Consider the following 20,651-nt stretch of genomic DNA (forward strand, 5'->3'; position numbering starts at 1 on the left):
CTTGCTCAGTGTGCTGAAATCTGCAAGACTGCACTGTAATATGCTGTCACAAGGTATCCAAGCTTCTATTACAGCTTTATGTTCTTAAGGATAAAATTGTTAAGCAAATTTCCCTGGTTTGAGTTGGAAAGGGATAAAAGAATTAATCCGACAAATGCAATCAAGCCTCCTACTTGATTTTGTATCTGCATTTCCCCAGTTGGGGCAATACGTGCCTGGTTTTCTTGAAGGGCAAAGATGACTGAACAGAAAGCTAGTGGCATTTATCACACTTCTCCCTCCTCCTGGTCACCTACAAGACATTGGCAAAACGCGCGTGGTATGTCAAATGCTGATCGAGCGGCATTCCTCAACCGCTCTGCCAAAACCGCTCTAACGAGCTTTTATTCACACCAAACCCTCATGGTAGACTTCTGCCATTTTACCAGAAGACAAACACGCAGAGGAATTCAAAGGATGCTTTCAAAGTTAAATTACCTGTGCAGAAGCAGGTTTTTGAGTGCTGTTAGCACTGTTTCAAACCCTGAGGTTCAGGAGAAATGCCTGTTATTTCCCTGCCGGCGCCGACAGTTAGACGGCACAGCCTGTATCCCGCCGGCGAAGCCGGCACCGCAGGCAGCAGCACCCCTGACGGCAGCCAGGCGAGGAAGGGTTCGCTCTGGCCTCCCCTGCCCGATCGGCTTTGCCTGCTGATGCAGGTCACCCAGTAGCAAGAGAGTTGAACCTCTTTAAAACCAGGAAAAAAAATCAAATACAAAGCAGTGAACTGGCAAGGGTTTCCAGGAATTAATTTTAAACTTACGTTTTATGAAATGGCAAGGTTTTGAGTCGACTTTGTCCTTTAAAACTCAGCCAAAGCAAGTGGAAGGAAGAGCAGAAGCAGGATCAGTCCCGTGACCGAGGGAGAAGTGAAAGCCTCTCCATGCACATTTGGGTGGGAGATCTCACTTCTTGCTGACTTACTCAAGCCAAACAGAGCCTCCAGCCTTCTTGGGGGTTCACTCTGTCCCAGCGCATTTAGCAAGTCAGATGCTTCCAAAAAGATACAACCATTAGCCTAATTTTCTCTCTGGCCTACAAATAAGACCAAGAAGAATGAGGCAACTTGTATATTCCCTGTCTGAAAATTAAACATTTATCAGTCAAGCCAAAGCAGATGTTTTAAATGCAAGTGCCGCCTTCTGGCATAAATGAAGAAATATAGATTCAGAGATACAATAACATGTAATTAATTAGATCTGATGCAATTATCGGCTCTCCAACAAGCCAGTGTAAGAGCTCAGCCCTGCAGTGCGTAGTTAGGACCCGCACCGATGGCACAAGGTCGGGTGGAGCCCAGGCTGAGCGGGATGCCTGTTTGTACAGGAGTCCTGGTGAAACAGGGGCGAACCACATGCCCCAAAATAAAACGCTGCTGGTTTTTGTATTTAAAAAGCATTCTAGCATAAGTTGTTTTACATGGCCATTTTGGTTTTATTTGACTTGCCTGAAATAACCAAAATAACCCCCAAAATTCCCAGATTCTGTACTACATGTTTGCTTCAGGCGTCGGGCACTGGCCTGGTTTGTATGAAGAGCTGAGGCTCCATAAAAACCCTCGGATGTCAGCTGGCATTCGGAGTCCTCGGCTCTTTGGGAAGAGCAAGCCCACTCGGGCAGGTGCCAGAAGCTGGCAGCCCCAGGCGTCACGGTGCTGTGACCTGGATGTAGAAAGCTGCTGCCAAACACCACCGCAGCGGGATGGGTTTTCACCTCGCCCATCTTCTGCACAGGCGATGCAAAAGCACCCTTCCCTGCTGGGGATCTCTCTTGATTAACTGTACTGAAGAACATTGAAGAAAAGAGCTGCTTGGCTCCGGGAACGCTGACATGTTTATAAGCAGAGGAACAGGGAAGTAAATCTCAGTGAGCAATGCAAAAAGTGGGAGATGAACGGATGCGAGGCACGCAGACTCCAGCGTCAGTGGCCTGAAACGACTGACACAGGCTGAACACAAACTCCATATTCAGAGTTTACCAACTTCCCTTTCTCTATACTTGCTCCTGGGTATTCAATGTAAAGCAGGCATTTGTTATCAGTACATAGGACTTGAGTACCATCTTTCAGACAAGTAGTGATTGCTCTGGGACACTGGTGGCAGCCTCTGGCTGTTCACTCCAGGTGCCCTGAGAAGCCAGTTGCAGCTCTGCAAGCCAGCGGTGCAAGCAGCAGCTCCAGCAGCCCGAACACCAGCAGTCTAAGACCTAAGGCTGAACTGAAGGGGAAGCGATGAATGGATTTTCTCTCCTAACACAGCAACGAGGAAGTTCCCACCAAAACTGCCGGAATCAAGCAGCAGTATTGTTGTGCAGTGAGTAATTACATTGTGCAACGCCTCGCTGGGCATCGGGGGAGCTGAAATGAACTGTTTCAGAAGGGGGTGGTGCCAATGCAGAGGGTTGGATCCACATGAAGGTGAAAGGCCCCAGGAATCCAGCAAACACCCCTTCCAGGACACCCCCCGGGGCAGACCTTTCTTTCACCCAGAAAGGAGGCCCTTTTTACATGTGTAAGCTGACAAAAGCAAGCAAAGCTCAACCCCCAAACCAGGTGTCCCTCCAAGCACAGCTGATGGAGGTACTGTAGACTTAAAATCAAAATACCAGTCCAGGATATCTCCCTAGTTAGCATGTCCTGTACCATTATTTCCTTATTCTTAGCCACAAGCAATGGTCTGTGCACAAGTTTTCAATTAAAGTTAGTAACTGAGCAAGTCTGAACAGCTCATTAACAAGAGGAGATGTTCATTATCCTGTTTTTAAGAGATATTAAACCATCCGAGACAGGCCACTGGCCTCTCCCACCAGAAAGAGAACACCAGGTGCTAATTAACTGACTCGAGATTACATAAACTAATTCAGTGATGAAGCTGGAAATCTGTTTTCCTGACATTTAACCAAACCTCTTAGTACAGTGAGCTTGGGGAAAAACTGTACAAATACATTTGTGCTCAGATACCGCTTCTGCGGGCCAAATAAGCAAAGCTGGGGAAAAGAGCAAGGATGCTTCAGACACAGGGTGCGGTGTGGGAAAAGGGAGGTGAAGGACACAGGAAAGAGCTCTTTAGCTGGTAAACAGAGCACATGCAACAGCAGGAAATCATTAAGAGCCTACAAGGTTATCTCTAATTCCCACGAAGCAGCACAGCTGACTGCCCCTCTTGTTTTGCAAGACAAGAAAGCGGCGCTGCCTGCTTGGGTTGGTGCGGACAAGTTGGAGGGGAAAGGAGAGAGGAGCGCGCAGCAGCTACGCAGCCTCGGCTTCCTTGGTCAGAGCTCGGCAAAGCGCCAAGCAGTCATTTCTTCATCGGTCCAGCTGGGTAAACACGCAGAATCGGCGCCTGGGAGATTACATAAACCCCACTCATCCCCTTAAATCTGCACCCCGATATCTAAAGATAAAAAAAAAAAAAAAAAAAAAGAGAGAATTACAGTTATCTTATTTCAAAGACATTTATTTAACAAACTTCAGGAATATTGCTTGACACTTCCACAGGCTTCAGAAAGTGAACAGTTACCCACTGCTGCACCAGTTGCTGTATATAAGGATATCTCTGAGACAATCACCCCTCTTCTGTAGTATTTAGCCACCAAAACGCATCTTCTCCCAGTATTAGTAAGTCAAGCAGTACTATATAAAGCCAGTTGGAAAAAAAGTTACTGTATTTTCCCTAGAGGATTCCCTACCCCCAACAAAAGGCCTCTTCTTCAGCTACCAAAGGGCATCCTAAAATCATTCACAATTGCACCAAGTCTTGGGTGAACTCAATGGCCAATTGTCCATTGCCTCCCCCTACCCCGAGCAGGAGGCACCAGGCTGGGACTCGGCCTGGCTATGGCTGCCTTCTCCCAGGGAAGGGGCTGGGGGCACAGCCTGCCACTAGCACGAAAGGGAGCCCATGCAGAATTGATTTCCAGTTTTGGACGTCACCGAGAAGGCACTCTGAAGTTACATCCATGTTTCTAGACAAGCCATGGACACCCTTGACCTCGTGCAGGGGAACTGTCCTGCCTGGCATGGGCACCCTTACGCACCACAACTGATGCATTGGTTAGTTAAGGCACTCTACCACCTGGTAACACCACAGTGCAACAGTTTGGGACCGGACCTTGCAGACTCTCTCTGGGGTAAGTAGCTCTGCTAAAGCCAACAGCACTGCTCACACAAGTATCTGCAAGTTCAGCCCACTAGCACGTCTTCAACGGTGCAATTCAGCAACCCAAAAGCACCTTCACAAAAGAGAGCCACAGTCACAGTGCAGTTTTCCAGAGGCAGGTTAAGGGCGCAAGTCCTTGTCCTTGAGACAGGGTCAATAAACCCTGACAGAGCCCCGAACACTGCAAGAGCTGCAGAGGCTGGCTGGGTAGCACAGCTCTGTGCACTATCTCACCAGAAAGACGGGCAGACTTGTGTGCAAAAGCACAACTGGCACTGTCCAGAGCAAGCCTGGTCTGAAACTGCATCACAAAACAGGCTTAGGAGTGTCATCTTAACAAGTTATGGAAATCTGAGAAGGAACGGAGACTGTCCTCACGACAGCCAGCGAGTCCACAGGAGCACATTCAGCAAGGCAGGACTTACGACTCGTGGCTTTCAAACACCAAGCTGTTTACTCGTGGCTCGCCTACACAGCCTTCTCAGCCTTTGTGCTACACTGCTTTTGTTTCAGGTGAAAAATTGTGTCAAACTTGCTGCACAGGAAATGAAAACCTTACTCAACAGCTATCAGACAAGCTACAGAGATGAAACATGCAGAAACATTTGTCCTAAAACAAAAATACAGGCAGTTTTACCAGCTGATACAAAACAAACATTAAAACAGAGACCCTGAAATACTCTGAAAACATTTTTATCTGTGGGCAACAGCAGGCTGTATGTTGGGCAGGGAGGATACACACGGGACAACCCAACCTCCAAAGTCTTCTCTTACATCAGACAGCACAGGGAACTTCAGAGCTGCAGCAATTCTGAAGATCTTGGCTCAGGCATTGGCAGGAGGAAGACCAGCCTTAATATAATTTGGCCAAGTCTCTCTGGATTTCCATCAGCTGTGACAGATTAGAGCTGTCCCCATCAGCCCCTTCTTAGGCAATCTTGGGCTGCTTCTCCTTCCAGGCCCAGTGTTAATAAGGGGATGAAAAGGACTTGGTCTGGTCAGGAGGATCTAGAGCTTTCTCCTCCCAGAAGAAATGTTACAGGAGACTCTCAGCTACAGGATGAGGAGATTTCGCATTGCCCCAGTGGGAAACCCTGACAAACAAAACACGCCCCAGAAGATGCGGTGGTCTCAGCGTGGTCTGCCCAGCCACAACGCCCACCTAGAGCCCCTGCAGAGCTCGTCCCTCTTGCCCCAAAAAAGAAACGAGGAAGAGCAATGCCCCATCACAGAGAACTTTGCAAGGGCTGTGAGGGAGCAGGCTTGGGTGACTGACTGGCACGTGTCCTACAGGGGCGGCAGAGGAGTGGTGACGGCCGGGAGAGGCCGCGAGCGCAGAACATGCGCTGCTGCCCAAGGAAGGCACCGCGACCCTTCCCCGTCCACCTGCACCACCAACACCTGTCCTTGGCCCCAAGACAGCGACATCTCTCTGCGCCTGTCAGAGGTGTCCCAGAAAAACTCACAGAGGAAAGGACAGATGCAGGGAACGTGCCAGCAGGACATAAAATGGGTGACCAGATCGAGATCTGTGCGCCTTCTCTTTTGAAAGAGAAATGGAGGAGTGGGATCCAGTGAAGATTTTCACTCCAAGCCAGTGAGCACGGCCAGGCACAAATCAACTGTCCCTGAGACAGAGCAAAGCCATAAGACACACCGAAGTTGTGTCACATCCTTCACAGGCTCCAGAGTATGGGGGAAAGCCCCGCAACACCAAACAGTACAGGCTTCGTGTAAGCCTCAAAACTGAGCCCGCACGTGCAGATTGCAGCCTGCCACCCCTCCGCACGCTTAACGGGACGCCATCTTCTTTAAACCACTCCTCCAGAAAAACGCATTTCAGTGGCAGCCAGTCTCAGTCTCTGCTTTGCTCGTGTTGCGCGGCCCTCCGCGCTGACCAGTGGGTGGGTATGTCTTCTACAGGCACGAAGATTGACTCATGCTTCCCCTCCTTGCACACAATTTAAGACACGGTGTCCTTTTCAAACTTCATTAGACTCCCTTTTTTCCACTCTAATTGGCAAAGCTGATTACACAAAGGTGGAGGTACACCCTTTGCGCCTAGATTTTGCCTACCCTGTTCCTAGGGTGTGTGAGGCTGTTGATGTGAAGTCCACTGATCCCATTAAGGAAGAAGAGAAAGGCGGCAACGAACTCGCACCAGTACGTCAGCGTGAAGCCCGTGAAGGTGAGGTGATCCTTCACGAGGATGGAGAAGCTCAGAACCCCGGTGGCTGACAGCAAAAACGAGACAAGGATGAGAACCGAGCCCATCGACCACTTCCGCCTTGCGTTGGCGTCCTCGCAGACTTGGGACACCATCAGGAGCTCCAGGCCAAATATGGCGACCACGACGGCGAAGGACACCATGCTTCTTATGGGAATCGCCCCCACGCTCAGCCCCTCCACCTGGGCCAGGCTGAGGTCGGTGACGCACTTCAGGACGCTGCTGTTGCTAACGGTGCAGAAGTGCCACAGTCCGAAGAGCTGGCCCCTTGCGAAAAGCCAGCGGCCATCGCAGACGGAGATGGACGACAAGACCACCGCTATCGCCACGCACAAGATGATCAGGCTCCTGATGAGCGTCTCAAAGAAGGACTTCTGTGGTCTCCGGTGCGCCAGCAGCCTCTGCGCCTTAAAGGAGAGTAGGGGGGAAGAAAACCACCTGAGTTAACAGTACTCCTTTAGGCTGAAATGAAACCAGAGGGACAAAGCTGCGGGGCTTCAGCATTTGGAGCGATTTGCTCGCGCACATCAAACCCCTTCTCGCGGGGGAAGGCGATGCGGTCAGAGGCTGCACCCAGGAGAAAGGAAGGGTGGGTGAAGTTCTCCTGCTTCCCAGCTGCAGGGACAATGCTCCCACGTCAAGGCCCGGGTGCGGGATCACAAAGGCCGTGGGCTGAGCAGGATCCCTGCCCCGCGGCCCCCGCGGGGCGGCCGCCTGCTCCGGCGGGGCTGGAGGAAACCGCCGGCCCCGGGAGGAGGGAGGCCGGCGGCTGGGCCGGGGAGGCGGCAGACGCGGGGCCGGGGAGGGCGCCCCATTACCAGCACTGCCCTTCTTTTCCCACAGCCCTTCTGGGCGGCAGCCAGCCGGGCTCTCCTCCTCTTGCCGGCAGCAACAGCGGTCCGGACCCGGCTCCTCACCCCGGGCCGGGAGCGGGGGGGGGTGTCCCGGCTGCAGCCCCCACGGACCCGCGTGGGCAACGCACACCCCCTCCTCACCGAACACCCTCCAAGGGGCCCCGACCTTCAGTTACAAGACACGCCGCGCACCCCGCAGCAGCCCCGCACGGCCGGCGGTGGGGCTCCGAGAGCCAGGTGCGGCGGCGAGGGGAGAGCCGCGGAGCCGGGGGAGCCGCCGCCGCTCCGGGAAGGGGCGGTCGGGAAGCGGGGAGGGTCGGGGCGGCCGCGCAGGGAGAAGCCGGAGCGGGAGCCCCCCCGGCGGGGCGATGCGCGGCCCCGGTACCCGGAGCCGGGACGTACCTGCGCCCCGATGGCCGTCATGCTGCCGGCAGCGCCGAAAGACGCGGGCGGGCTCCGGCCGCGGCCTTTTATGTTCCCGGAGGGCGGCGGGCAGCGCTGCCGCCCCGCCCGCGGGGCCGGGGCGCCCTCCGGGCCCCCCCGCGGCTGAGTCAGCGGCGCGGCCCCGACGGGCGGAGCGGGGCCGGGCCGGGCCGGAGGAAGGCAGCGCCGCTCTCAGCCCGGGCACGGGCCTAGAGCACGGCCGCCCCGGGGGGCAGCGGCCCCCGCCCCGTTTGCCTCTGTGCCACCCGCTGCCGGGCAGCTCGGGCTTTGTTTCCCGAGGCAGCGTCCGTGGCCTCGACGCCAGGCCTTCGCGGGACGGGGAGCGAGCCCGGGGCCCGCCCGCGGGGACCCGTCCACCCGCGGGGACCTGCCCACCCGCGGGGACCTGCCCACCCGGGGGGCCGCGCTGCGCCAGAAGCGCGTTGCGAAGGAGCCCCCCCCCGCACCGCCTCAGCATCGGCCGCCGGCGTTGCGGTGCTGTGCGCGGCGGTACCCGGCCGCGGAACGCAAAACCACCCCCGCCCGCCCTTCCACGCAAAACCACCCCGTCCTGCCCTTCCACGCAAAACCGCCCCTCCCGCCCTTCCCTTCCCCGGCAGCGGCCCGCCGGCCTCTGCTCCCCGTGTTCGCTCTCCTCCTTGCCCGCTGCGATGGCGGCCTCTCACCTTGGGCTGTGTGCACGCTCTTATCTATTACCTGCATACTTCTCCTTATGTATCTCTACCTGTATCGTCAGCAAAAACCTCTCTCCTCATAAAGTTTTATGCCCTTGCTCTTTTTCTCACTCGTGTTTTGCCGTCCTCTAATGAATTACTGATTGCTTCACTACTTTTTTTCTTTTTGGTCAGAAACAGCTTTAAAAAAAAAGCCCAAGGAAGTTGGGTTTTGCTGTGTCATCAGAAACTCTTGTTTTACTGCCAAATTCTGACTGCGATTCCAGCGGAGAGGCCTGCAGCGACTGCACGGGCTGCAGGGGATCGGCTCACGGGTCCTTGGTCTGGGCCTCCCTCGGACGCAGCCGGGGTCGGAATTTGACCATTCCCTTTCTAGCCGAAAGGAGCTGGAAGGATCTCCTTCTCCAACACGGGGCGGTGGAAGTTACCGTAACTTTACCCTTCTTCCAGCTTCCATTTCTGAACAAATCAGTTGTTTATATAGATTGTCTCGTTATTTTAGTCTCTGCACAATTTCATGAGCGCTTTCTGTGTTTCCTTTAAAAATAGATATATATCTGCTACGATTCGGCTGGGGGAGTTCTCTGTAACACAGTTTCTAGTAAGGGTGAGTGTTCTGAACAAGATGTTTACTTGAGTTTTCATACATCGCATTTTAATGATAAATTCTGACCTTTTTCTTTCTCTCTTCCTTCCAAATCTTCTGTTTAATCGTTCTCTTCGAAGTTGTATACACTATTAGATTATATTTCTATCAAACACTGCATTGGGATTTTCCGCTTTTGCAACACGGCAAATTTTTGCAAGGTCTGTTGTTAAAACTTCTTTTGTGGGTTTGTGGTCTGCAACATTTTTTGTTTTTGAGCATGTTATCCAAGCTCGCAGACTTGATGCTCGCCACATCCCTTTCATTTTAGGTTCATCAGATGATAGAATAGTTTTATGAACATCCTGGGCTATTTATTCCACAGGTTAAGCGGCATTTCTGTATCGCAGCGTTCAGACAGATCGCATGCATTCCCTGTTACACCCTTCCACTTCTAAGTTCCAAATGTAACAATATTTATGTATTTTTGGCTCAAAAAGCACAAGCGGGTCTTGTTGTCTCATTTGCTGCAGGAACTGAACAAACGCTGCTTGCACGTAACCGCGCGAAGCAAACGCGGGCTCGGGCCGGACAAAATACACCACCTCCTATCTGGCAAAAACCTCCCGTAACTTACGCTGTCTGTAACATTTGGCCCCCAATAAGCAAAATTATTAAGCACAGAAAAAAACCATGAGTTATCCTAATGACTTCAGCAATTTAAAAAAAATAGTTCTTAATAGTAAGGTGTATGCAGCTGAACAAGACAATATTTTTCTGTAAAAGCCTGTGGTAAGGTTCACATGAGTAAACACGTGCAGAAAAACCTTTGTAGAACGAGGAGCCTAAAGTGGTTACTTTTGAAACTAAACCTGCTCCCTGTCACGCTTGGATCCTTTAGCAGATCTACAGGTACCTGCCAAGCTGCCTCATTGAGGAAAAGGATGGTTTGGGGATGGTACTTTTGCTGCAAACACAAAATTGCTTTAATATGTTGTACTTCATTTCGTTTCCCCCAATATAAAATACAAACCAGAATTAAACGTGACCTGTAATTAAGATCAGTATTGAATTGGTGCTTTTGGGTTCACTCGTTACTGAAGTCACCGAGGGGAGGACGATGGTTACGGCTGCGTTAACAGAACAGTTACTAACAGTTTATGGCCTCTTTGTTTCTGCTGTCGCTCGGCTGGAGATACCTTCTGGTAAAGCTGCCTGGATTTATGGAGCCTGCTGGAACTGTGTACCTTTTTCAAATGGAAAAATGAGTTTATCTATCTTCACTGTCTCATAACAAAACAAGCCAAATATATATTATCTGTCTTGTCAAGATAAAAAAAAAAAAAACAGAATTGATTGAAGAAAAGACAAATTGTGGAAAAATGCCTCAAGATTATTTTGGAAAATTGTATGGGAAGACGGTGTTTTACAATAAAAAGAGCTCAGTACTTTAAAAGGAAAAATAAGATTTTTTTTTTTTGCCTGAAAAATACATTACGTACATCATAACAACACAGTAAGCGACCTTTAAAGCACTTCAGATGTATTTTTGGTTCAGCTGTGTTCATGCAGAGTTCTTGGTATATTGCCAGTTTCAGTATTTTGTTTAGAAAGTCCCTTTTCTCTATTGTTTAAGTGGGTATTTCACATCCTATCCCTGGAGAGAAAGTTTTCAGGGAAACGTGTTCATAAATAATGGAAATTACCAGAGACTGCTGTAAAACATGGAAAGAGTTTCATCTGGTTCATTTAAAACCACGATGAGTGTAACGCTGAAGAATCTGTTCCAGCTTTTCTCCTGCAGAAGCCCGGAGAAGGTTCAGGACTGAAGTCCGAGTCCCCGGGGCTTAGGGAACGGTTACCCCATGAAGTATTTTACTTCAAGGTAAAGCAGAACACAAGTGACTGAGTCACCACCAGCGTGGGTTCGTCTCATCTCAAAGTTGCTGCAGGTCACTTCTGTAAATGCATTTGTCTGTTGAACAAAATTCTTTCTGATCACATCTTTAATTCTTGGCATAGCAACTGATCTGGCGAGGTATTTAAATCCTCATTTTCATCAGATCCCTATTTCAAGGTGTCTTTCCAGGCAAAAGTTGACCTGATCTTGGAGACAAGCTGATCTTCAGGATCTCGCAGACTGAGACTTTGGGACATGCCCTGTATGAGGGGCAAAATGGTTTTATTCATATATTCCCCAAAAAGTGAGCATGTAGAAAGCTTTATGAGGAAGAAGGAAGAGGCTAGCTGTCTTGTGTCACTGTTCTTTTGCAGGGTTGTTTTTTTTTCTGGCAGTAGATTGAAAACCCAAGTTGAAGAAGCTGCATTCAGCTCAGGCTGGGTTCAACCTCGCTGGGCTGAAACAGAGCTTCTGGAATGGGGCAAAAAGTCAGCAAGTTGCTGGCAAGCTGCTCAAAACAGGCAGCTTCTGGGACCACAGGCACGGTCACCCTCAGCCAACAGTGCCCCAGGCAGCGCCGGTAACATAAGGGGGGTTTGGGCTGTACCAGGGCCCGTACAGCTCGGACCAACCCCTTGTCACATCTGCCTTAGCTCACCATTTTCCTCCCATCACTGCAGGTGACGGCAGCCAAGCCGACAGCCTCGTCCGAGCGCGTAAAAGAGATGCGGTTAAGCACGTAAAGAGGGGACGGCTCCTGGGCCGGGTGGTTTCGCTTTGCCTCCTGCCTGGACGCCTCCCCGGTGCCGTGGGAAGGCGGACTGCCCCCCGCCACGGGCTGCAGCCCCAGGCTCTCCCACGCGCTGCTGGACGTGCGCAGAGACCTGGCCTGCTGGACATGGCAATAACGCCCGCCGCCGGGGTCCGGGATCCTGTCGTTCATCCAAATCGAACGGTACCTGTTAAGGCACTGCTAGCTGGGTTAGAAACAGGCTGATAATTTGCCAGTTCATTACAGTGACTTCCCCCCCGCCCCAACTAACTCTAAGAATAAGAAGAGAGACTTCAAGCAGAAGAACAGGCTTAAAGGAATACATTTTGTATCCTGGAAAGAATTGTTTTTTCACTTCTGATCGGTTCCTGGACCTATGTCAGCATCGTATTGCAGAGACCCAACACGAAGTGCTCCCTCGTTCTGCTTCACATTCAGCCCTTTTCAGGCACCTCTGGCAATAGTTCCACTGGCTTAGGACATACCTCAAGCTATTCGCATCTGTCCATTGCAGCAAATGGATGCTTTAAAATATACATTCAATACAGAAAATAAAACTCCAGCCCCTTTAGCACTACTAGAAAAACTTGGGTCTGTATTTCAATACTATGTAAGCTGGGGGAAATCATGTTATTCAGTTTCTCAGCTGTCATATATGTTTCTTCTCTCAGTAAAAACTCAGATCAATGCAGCTAAATACTCGGATTTAAAAATACCAAGTATGTTGAACTGGTGAGCTCACCTTTCGGATTCAGAACTCACTCACACGAGCAGCATGTGCTAAGAGGAGATGGCGTACCACTGCCTCCGCCTTTCGGGGAACACGGTACAAGTCAGCGTCTCGCACACTTTGGTGGAGACAAACAAGGTGTCTCCCCAGCTGCGCTAGCCAAGTAATGTTATTTTCATTCTTTCCAGGGTGTGGGATCACCTGTCCGAGGCAATCTGGGCTTGCAAACAGAACAAGCTCCAGGCTCAGAACCAACTGGGCAGGGAGATCATTCGATATCCCCGTGCGGGCTCTGGGCTCTTTGACATAGCAGTAAGGATCTTTTCGCTGCAGTGGCAGTACTTAGAGCTGAAGGAATCCTTGCTAACATAAGGATTGGAAGGGATTTGTTGAGCCACTGATTCCACTTTCAGGCAGTTCTTCATATCACCTCTTTCATAAGTTTGACAAGCCCCAGGAATTTTGACCAGCTGTTCCTCCTCAGGCCCATGCTCATTAATGATACTGCATTTTTGAATGGCTTCCCCATTATTCCAGACAGTCTAAAGCATAGGAAAGCTTTCAGACTTCAGAGGCAAGACATATTGGATGATTTTGAAAACAACTCTACATCTTTAGGTATTCTTGAGATAGCAAAGGACTGCTCTAAAACTAAAGTGGATGGTGGGATGGTTGTAAGAGATCAATCAGCGCTAACAAGCATTAAGAGGGTCAGACCTTGAAAAAAATAAATGTACGTGTATTGGGACTAACCAAAAATCTAGACGCCACAGGTGGAAATGGGAATGAAAGTTAAAAGACCATGGAAGCCAAACTCCACGTGAATTCTCCATTCTAGAATAACACAACTAAGCCGTGTTTAATTTTCACAGATATGCTGGCTCTAGAGGAAACACCACCTCATCTTAAAAACAGTAAAGACAGACTCGTGCCTAGAATGGATTGATGTTATTTGCACTTTAAATGAGCAGCTGAAGACTGGCTAATTTCTAGATCTGAGCCTGAAGATACTTCCTATAGAATCACAGAATCGTTAAGGTTGGAAAAGACCCTTAAGATCATTGAGTCCAACCGTTAACCCAGCACTGCCAAGTTCACCACTATACCATGTCCTCGAGCACCACGTCTATCCGTCTTTTAAATACCTCCAGGGATGGGGACTCAACCACTTCCCTGGACAGCCTGTGCCACTGCCTGACCACCCTTTCGGTGAAGAAGTTTTTCCTAATGTCTAACCTATACTTCTGGGTAGACAAAAAAAAAAAAAATCAGATTCTATCTTTTGTTCTATTCTATCAACTTTTACACTTCTGAGTTTATTACTATGACTCTCACTCAAATGTGTTATGCCTATGTAATATCAACTTGTCTTACCTCTAAGCAGCTTTGACAACTTGGAAGACTGCATAACCTTTTTTGGATGACAGCTGTGGTATTTAGAAACCTATCCAAGCCAAAATGCCTTTTCTTTTTTGTCTCCCCCAATTTATAATCAATCCCACCAATCCCACAAGACGGCTCAGATGCCCAGTGACCCCAAAGTGGTATTGCCCAATATTGTTTGCTCTGAATGCTCAGGGGGCAGAGCAAATATTTTAAACAACAGCAAATACAACTGTAATTTATTTTTAGCAGTATCATCGGGGTCAAATAAGTTCAAAGGTTAAAATACTTGCATTGTGAAACAAGATCACTCCAGACGAGGACTGACGAATTTTGACAGATAGTTGCCCACTGCAGTCAGCCTCAGAGTAGTTTTTACTCAAACAGAAAACTTAACTTCACGGGGCTGGAAAATCTGCTACAACCCTTAAGCAGCACAGCAGTACCGATTTGTTAAATCTGTGCTTAGGGGTATTGCACCTTCACATATGTTTGTTAAAAGCAAGGAAAACCCACAAGAAAGAAAACCCCAAGGAAAACAACATCCCCTTTACAGCTTATCTCTAATCACACTGGGTACCAATCAGCTAGTTTCTCTGAAGAGCTAATAGTAGCAGTGCAATAGAAGGAACGCTGTCTTATCGCAGACGCAAGTTAACATTTATTATTGCCATATCCAAAGTCCAGATTCCGTCCTGCACACTCTGCAAACTCAGCAAACCAGACCTGAGTGCATGCGTGCCAGCTGGCCTCTGACCTCCTGCGCGCTGGGCTCGTTTCAGCGCACGTCCCTTCCCCTTCGCGAGCGCTGCAAGGATCAGGATGTTGCTGCCCTTGCTTTGATCTAACAAGAGGAAATAGCGACTCCCTGAACGGGTGTCAGAACAATCCCCTGTTTTGCAGCACAGCCCAGCCATCAAAAGCATCTGTTCCTCCATCAAGACTACCTTATTACAGGCAAAGCAATGGTTCTGAAGTTATATTTTGGTTTAAGGCTTGCTACGTCGGCTTCAAATCTCAAGGCTACATACCTTAACGGTTGTCTATTTTTACCACTCTATTAGTTTAATAAAAGCAATTACCTCCACCTACAAATCTGTTTGTAGATGTCCTTAAGCCACTCTTGTCCTATCATCACTACTGCCGAAGTGCTACTTATGCAGCCCAGCAGTCTGATACTCCATACCAGCAAGCACTACGCGGCCAGTAAGCCAGCAATGTTTTCAGACAGCCCAGCAGCCCGTGCATTTACAGACATTCACCCTGCCGCCAAACACCCAGCCCCCCCGACTCAGTTCAGTCTTTTTCCAACACTCTCCCTGCAGTGGCAGTACCCCCAGTTAGTGGCTGCGCAGCCAACTTTTGTGTTGCTCCTTCTCATCACAAACGCCGTGCACAGACATCAGTACCTTAGTTTCTGCCTTAGTGCCTTTGTACGGTCTCTTACTGCACAGCTCTTACTTCCACAACTTGAATTTTTCAGCTTACTCCAAATAGTAAGACCACTGATGTTACTTTCCTAAGGAAGGTGAAGCTGCAAGCAGGAAGAAAGCGTTACTACAGTAAAAATGAAGTATCCAAATAAGACATTCAAGGTAGAGTTCTCCATCACTTGTACAGAGTGGCAAACAGAATTAATTTTAAGTACAAGGCAACATATAAAAGCCTGGCCAAGACCAGTCCCTCTCTGGGATAAGCACTGTGTACACAGCAATGTTTTCCTAATGCCAGACAGGTATGAGAAAGGAGAGCAGCACTGTAATGATTAGTTAAGTCTCACAAGGGAAATCAAGCCGAAAGAAGAGTAGGATGTAGAACTTGCTACTCCCAGCCCACTCTTTAGACAGAATGCAATTGCACTGCTTTAGCAATCAAAAATTCTGAAAACACCCCTTTTGACAGAAAGCACGTTAGCAAAGCACGGCACACTCACAGTACGTCGGCTTCCAGCAAACAAGAGCAGAGGTGGAAGCATTTACCAGTATGAGTTACATTCTGCTGCAGGTTGCCAGGATCCTCCAAGGATAACCAGCTTCACAAAATACAGCTGTGAAGATGGAGCTGGCTGTGGAATTTAGGGCTGGCAAAGAGCTCTGATCATCTCTTACACTGAACATCTGCTCTTACCCCTCTTCTGCAAGGTGAGCGTAATCAATGCAATCTGAAATGACTAACAGAGGATACAAGAGGAGGTAAAAAACCCAAATGCTAACATTACTTTTCCAGAAGAACAGGGAAGAATAGAATAAGCAACCTTTTTCCTTATGAGAACAGGGAACAAACCCTTCCTTACCCTAACACATTTTAAGGGGTGAACAAGTAGCTCCAAGGGCATTTCCCATTAAAAGTAGCAAAGGGGGAAGTTATAATTTTTGAAAGCATGTAAGGTAAAGTTATCTCCATTTCTCCCCAGTGGCATAAGAAAATACAGGTTAGATACTACACACAGCAAAGCCGGCGTAACTTAGTACAGAACTATGTCTTTATCTAGACAGATATGTAATGACAGATTTCATCCCTATGTATTTCTATACTTCACTTGCTTCTCTGAAGGCAGTTTGATTTGAAGTCCTCACCTGTTCAGACACTAACCGGTACAGCAGGAATTCGAACACCTTAATCCTGTACAAGGTTGTGACTTTATTCTCGCACGGTCTACGCTGGAATAGCTCAGTGCCACATTTTAAAAGCAGTCTCCCCTTCTGGCCTCAGCAACTCCAGCAGACTATGCTAGGCAGACAGAAAAGCTAAAGGCCTACTAGACATGGTCACACCTGTGTGTTTTGTATAAAACTTTTGCTGATGATCACTGTAAGTCTTCCTGTTTGAACAGCCTTGTAAGCGTTAAGCCAACGTATACTTGATTTGCCCCTCACTGTAGCCTCAGTACATGGCAACAGCAGCGCTCTGTTTCCAGCAGTACGCTATCAAGGGCATCAACAACTCTGCTGCCCGGAGAACCTTTTCTTTCACAGGGAGGCTTTTGTGTTCAGCTGCCGAGTATTTGCCTTCTCTCCAGAACCCTGACATTGTTGCTGGGGAATAACATCTCCAAGAGGTGTTTTATGAAAGACGGTTTGGCAATTGTTGATTAAGTCTCTGAAAGCCCCAGGCAACAAGTATCGAGCACCTTGTTCTTGGTATAGACAGCATTAGACCTAGCCTCTTCACGTGGCGCTTCGGCTTTTGTGGGTTGCCACTCATCCCCATGAGAAAGGAGGCAAAGCAGTCTCAGACATTACAGGGCTGGTTTGGACACAAGTCCGCATTGCACAAAACACAGATTATTGAGCCCCCTCTAGTGGCACATGGACTGGAGAGGCTGGCTGGCGCCTTACAAAGAAGCGTTTGACGGCTGCAACATGGCAATTAAGGGCTGAGCTCAGAATAATCTCTAAGGGATGATCATCACAACAGCTAAAGTACCAAATGCACTTTAATGAGTTCCAGATTTTGTTCCCAGAAGGAATTTGTAACGTGTCAGTACATTAGGCAGGTACACAACTTCCTCTGAACTACAGGCATGAGGAAAACCGACTATAATAGATTAGGTATTTAAAATTATTGTCAGAAACCATTTTTCCACAGTATTAGAAATAAGGCATGTTTCAGGTGTGCAAGCGGCTGCTATATCCAGTCCTCAGATGCCATATTTGCCCTTTAGTTCTTCCACTTTTGCTATGTAAGCTTTCATTGCATCTTCTTTGGACATTCCTGAGGGACAGAACACAGGAAGCAGTCAGACACCTTTTACAGATTAGGATACCTTTTACTTACAAGCCACAATTCCTTGCTGCAGCACACAGCTGCGTGCTACCAGAGAGCAAAGGTGATAAGAAGGTCACTTGCCTGTGAATCTAGTATTGAAGTTTTAAACAAATGTGTTCAGCAGTCAAGAGAAAACAGTGTTTCGAGGCAAAGTTACATTTGTATAGATACCAACTAAACAGTGTATTAGTTCTATCACTGCCATTCACAATTATTACAGGAAAGCTACTCAATCAACTTAGACTGCATTTAGATGTAGCGCTGGCTCCTTAAAACACCAGAAAAATCCCATTTGCATAGATTAGACCACTTGTTTGGCTCCTCATTTCGAGCAGAGTCCAGTTGCATCTTCCAGTTAAGAAAGCTTTAGAAGAAACACAACAACTGGAGGGAGAGCTCAGTCTCTGGGGTACTAGGCTGCGACCTGGAAAACAGATTTAGGTTTCTGCTGCTGCAGTTCTCCTTTGTGTAACATCTTGGGCCAGCTGGGCATTTTGCACCTTAATTCTCTTTCACGCAGGCTACATTTTTCAGGATTACTTCTGCCTTGCAGAGATAATCTAAAGTAAGAATTTATTATCACAGCATTCTGAACTTCTAGAACTCTTGTCTTATAAGGCAACACTATTTTATTTCTTGCTGAACCACATATGCTTTTCTGACTAGCTTCCCTGTGGTTTTATGTATTAATTTTTATTTTTTAAGCAGACACTTACCTTTCAATGCATTCCAGGCATCCCACTTTGCTTTGCCTTTGAAGTCCAGCATACCAGGGCGGTCTGAGAAAGACAGGATAAGCAGCAGAATTAGTTTGCATGGTCTGGGTGTAAGTAATACCTACTCCTTGCCTGAAGGCTATTTAGCTCTTAACTACAATAAAATACAGTGATTCACCTCTGCAGCTCTTACTTACTAACCTGTAGTCAGGAGATCACCTCTGATGCTGAAGGGAGCATGTTGGAATGCCATCGGTGGCAACAGAGAGATTCTCTGTCAAGTTCCCTTAAGACAGCAGCATTTGAGCAGAGGAGCACCAAACAGTGTGATTTGGTTTTATCATACTTTCTGAAGAGACTGCTGTTGCATAACAGCTACCCAATTAAAGAACATCATCAGCTCTAAACCAAAGCAGAAATGCCCTAAGGTCCATTACACACAGAGACGATGAAATCAAAAGCTAGTAGCATACAGCTTAGAACTCATTATCGTCAAGTTAATGGTATGTTTCTAACATATAGCTCTTCATTTGTGCTGTCATCTAGGAGTATAAGCACTGAATGCTAACTGGCTTCGTTACAGGCCACATTGTAGCCAAATAGAGAAGAAATGAATGAGATATGGATGTGTGTATGGTTATTCTTCACATAAAGTCCTCTCTGTGTTTTTACTTCTTCTCTGTCTCCTTAAAGACAACCTTTAGGATTAACAAATGGAACTGGACAGTAGCCTGTACATTAGCCACAAAAATACCCTTGCGCTGCTCACATGGCAATGTGACCTGCAGAGCTAGTTGGCAGCTCCACTTCTCTAACAAAATCCCTACTAGCTCACTCTTACACGGATTGCTTTTCTAGCCAACTCCTGTTGGCTACTGCTTCACAAGAACACAGAAATGTCGGTATATTAACAGGTCTATAGCACCATTTCAGCTTGGCAAACATTAATAATGCTGAAGTCCAGCCACACCAAAAGGATCATATCTTAAAACCAAAGTCAGTTCCTCTCTCCCTCAACGCCGTCCATCTTGGGGAAAAAAAAAAAAGAGACGGCAAGCGCCCGCACTTACCACTTCCTGCACACTTCACTGTCAGCTTTGAATCCAGTCAACACCCAATAAACTTCACTGGCAACTGGGTCAGGAGGCCAGCGCTCCAAACAAATGACCTTTTTCCTTTCTAATTCTAGTTACTCAAGTGTAACACAAGGTCAGTAGAGACAGGCTTCATTCTAAGTGTTATTCCTAGTCTGAGCTGCCAGTGACAGAAGCGTAGCAACAGAAGCAGCAGGGGAGATTTTGCATAGTGTACCTACAGAGATATTTCTGCTACGGTCCTTCCAAGATGTTATATTTAATTGCAGCTCCTACAGGAGTTTCTCCTGTTACACACATCTGCATCGTTTTCTTCTGCATTGGCTTTGCAATATTATTTTTAGTAGCCAATTCAGTTTACACAAACTGCCCCCCCGCCCTGTACTACAATTCCACACTTACATAGTTTGTCTTGCTGTTTAAGCCTGTTTAACTGAGAAGTGTTTGTATTAAAGCAACATCCCTTGACCTAAGCAGCTGCTTACTGATAGAGGTCTCCAAAAATCCCAGACCCAATATTTGCACAAAGCTAACACAAAGGATTCTCGGAGCATTGCTTAACGATTTAGATGACTGCAGCTGGGTTCATCCAAAAATTGCACAAACCCTTATCAGGTCAGCTTATGCCTGCCTACATATAAACCCATGCCAAATCGGTATTGAGTCATTTTTGCTAAACCACAGGATTACACGAAGCGAGGCACTCAACAAGGGAGAGGCTTGGCCTCCCCAAGCGCCTCCAGCTCAGCCCCAGGCCGCAACCGCGTCGCCCCCGCCCGCCGGGGGCCCTGGCACAGAGGCCGGGCGGGGGGGGCCGAGGCGGTACCTACCCGTGTTCACGTCGCCCACCGTGGCCTGTTTGTAGTGGCTGTAGATGTCGAGCATCTCCTGGTCCGTGGGTTGGGACTTGAGCTGCTTCACCTCCTCGGCGGCTTTCTGGAACGCGGCCTAGAGGGGAAGGGGAGGCCCCGGGGCCGCGGTGAGCACCCGCGGGCTGCCGCTGCCAAACGCGGGGGAGAGGGAGAGAGAGAGGGAGGGAGGGAGGAAGGGAGGAAGGTACCGCCGCCCGCCGGTTCCCCGCCGCCTCCCCGGCAGCGCCCGTACCTCAGACATGGCGACCCGCTCTGCACCACCGCGACCCCCCGGCGTCTGCCGCGCCACCCCCGCCGCTCGGCCGCTTCGCCCCTCGCCAGAGCGCTCGCTGGCCAATCCCAGCGCCACGGCCAACACGGCGCCCAATCGGCACCTGCAGGGGGCGGGGAGAAGCCAGGCAAAGGGCCAATCCGAGGGCGGCGCGGGAGGGGCTG

The 20,651-nt window shown here is 48.9% G+C and overlaps 2 protein-coding genes across 8 annotated transcripts; both read right to left on the reverse strand.

Annotated features, from left to right (window-relative positions):
• Window positions 1-3,533: 3,533 nt before the first annotated feature.
• Window positions 3,534-7,741, reverse strand: TMEM37 (transmembrane protein 37). The gene is made up of 2 exons (XM_082313215.1): window positions 7,680-7,741; window positions 3,534-6,830 (listed from the first exon to the last, which is right to left on the reverse strand). Exons 1-2 carry the CDS (start codon window positions 7,698-7,700, stop codon window positions 6,258-6,260), a joined length of 594 nt encoding a protein of 197 aa, XP_082169341.1. The 5' UTR covers window positions 7,701-7,741; the 3' UTR covers window positions 3,534-6,257.
• A 2,646-nt stretch (window positions 7,742-10,387) lies between these two features.
• DBI (diazepam binding inhibitor, acyl-CoA binding protein) lies at window positions 10,388-20,573 on the reverse strand. 7 transcript variants are annotated; one of them, XR_014228228.1, is made up of 6 exons: window positions 20,449-20,573; window positions 20,175-20,292; window positions 18,251-18,313; window positions 17,616-17,958; window positions 16,897-17,480; window positions 10,388-15,936 (listed from the first exon to the last, which is right to left on the reverse strand). XR_014228228.1 is itself a non-coding variant. In XM_082312380.1 (4 exons), exons 1-4 carry the CDS (start codon window positions 20,455-20,457, stop codon window positions 17,407-17,409), a joined length of 264 nt encoding a protein of 87 aa, XP_082168506.1. In that variant the 5' UTR covers window positions 20,458-20,573; the 3' UTR covers window positions 10,388-17,406. The 7 variants fall into 7 exon arrangements, 1 of the variants encoding a protein (XP_082168506.1); XR_014228229.1 differs by having other exon boundaries at window positions 16,343-17,480; XR_014228230.1 differs by having other exon boundaries at window positions 10,388-11,840; window positions 15,746-17,480.
• Window positions 20,574-20,651: the final 78 nt, after the last annotated feature.

This window comes from Platalea leucorodia (genome assembly GCF_965183815.1).
Source record: "Platalea leucorodia genome assembly, chromosome: 5".
NCBI lineage: Eukaryota > Metazoa > Chordata > Aves > Pelecaniformes > Threskiornithidae > Platalea > Platalea leucorodia.

Coding starts and splice junctions, on each gene's coding strand:
- TMEM37 (XM_082313215.1), bottom strand. CDS start 7,700: ATGACGGCCATCGGGGCGCAG. Junction 6,831..7,679: donor TGACGGCCATCGGGGCGCAG/GTACGTCCCGGC, acceptor CTCTCCTTTAAG/GCGCAGAGGCTGCTGGCGCA.
- DBI (XM_082312380.1), bottom strand. Junction 18,314..20,174: donor GGTGGGCGACGTGAACACGG/GTAGGTACCGCC, acceptor TGTCTTTCTCAG/ACCGCCCTGGTATGCTGGAC. Junction 17,481..18,250: donor TGCCTGGAATGCATTGAAAG/GTAAGTGTCTGC, acceptor TCTGTCCCTCAG/GAATGTCCAAAGAAGATGCA.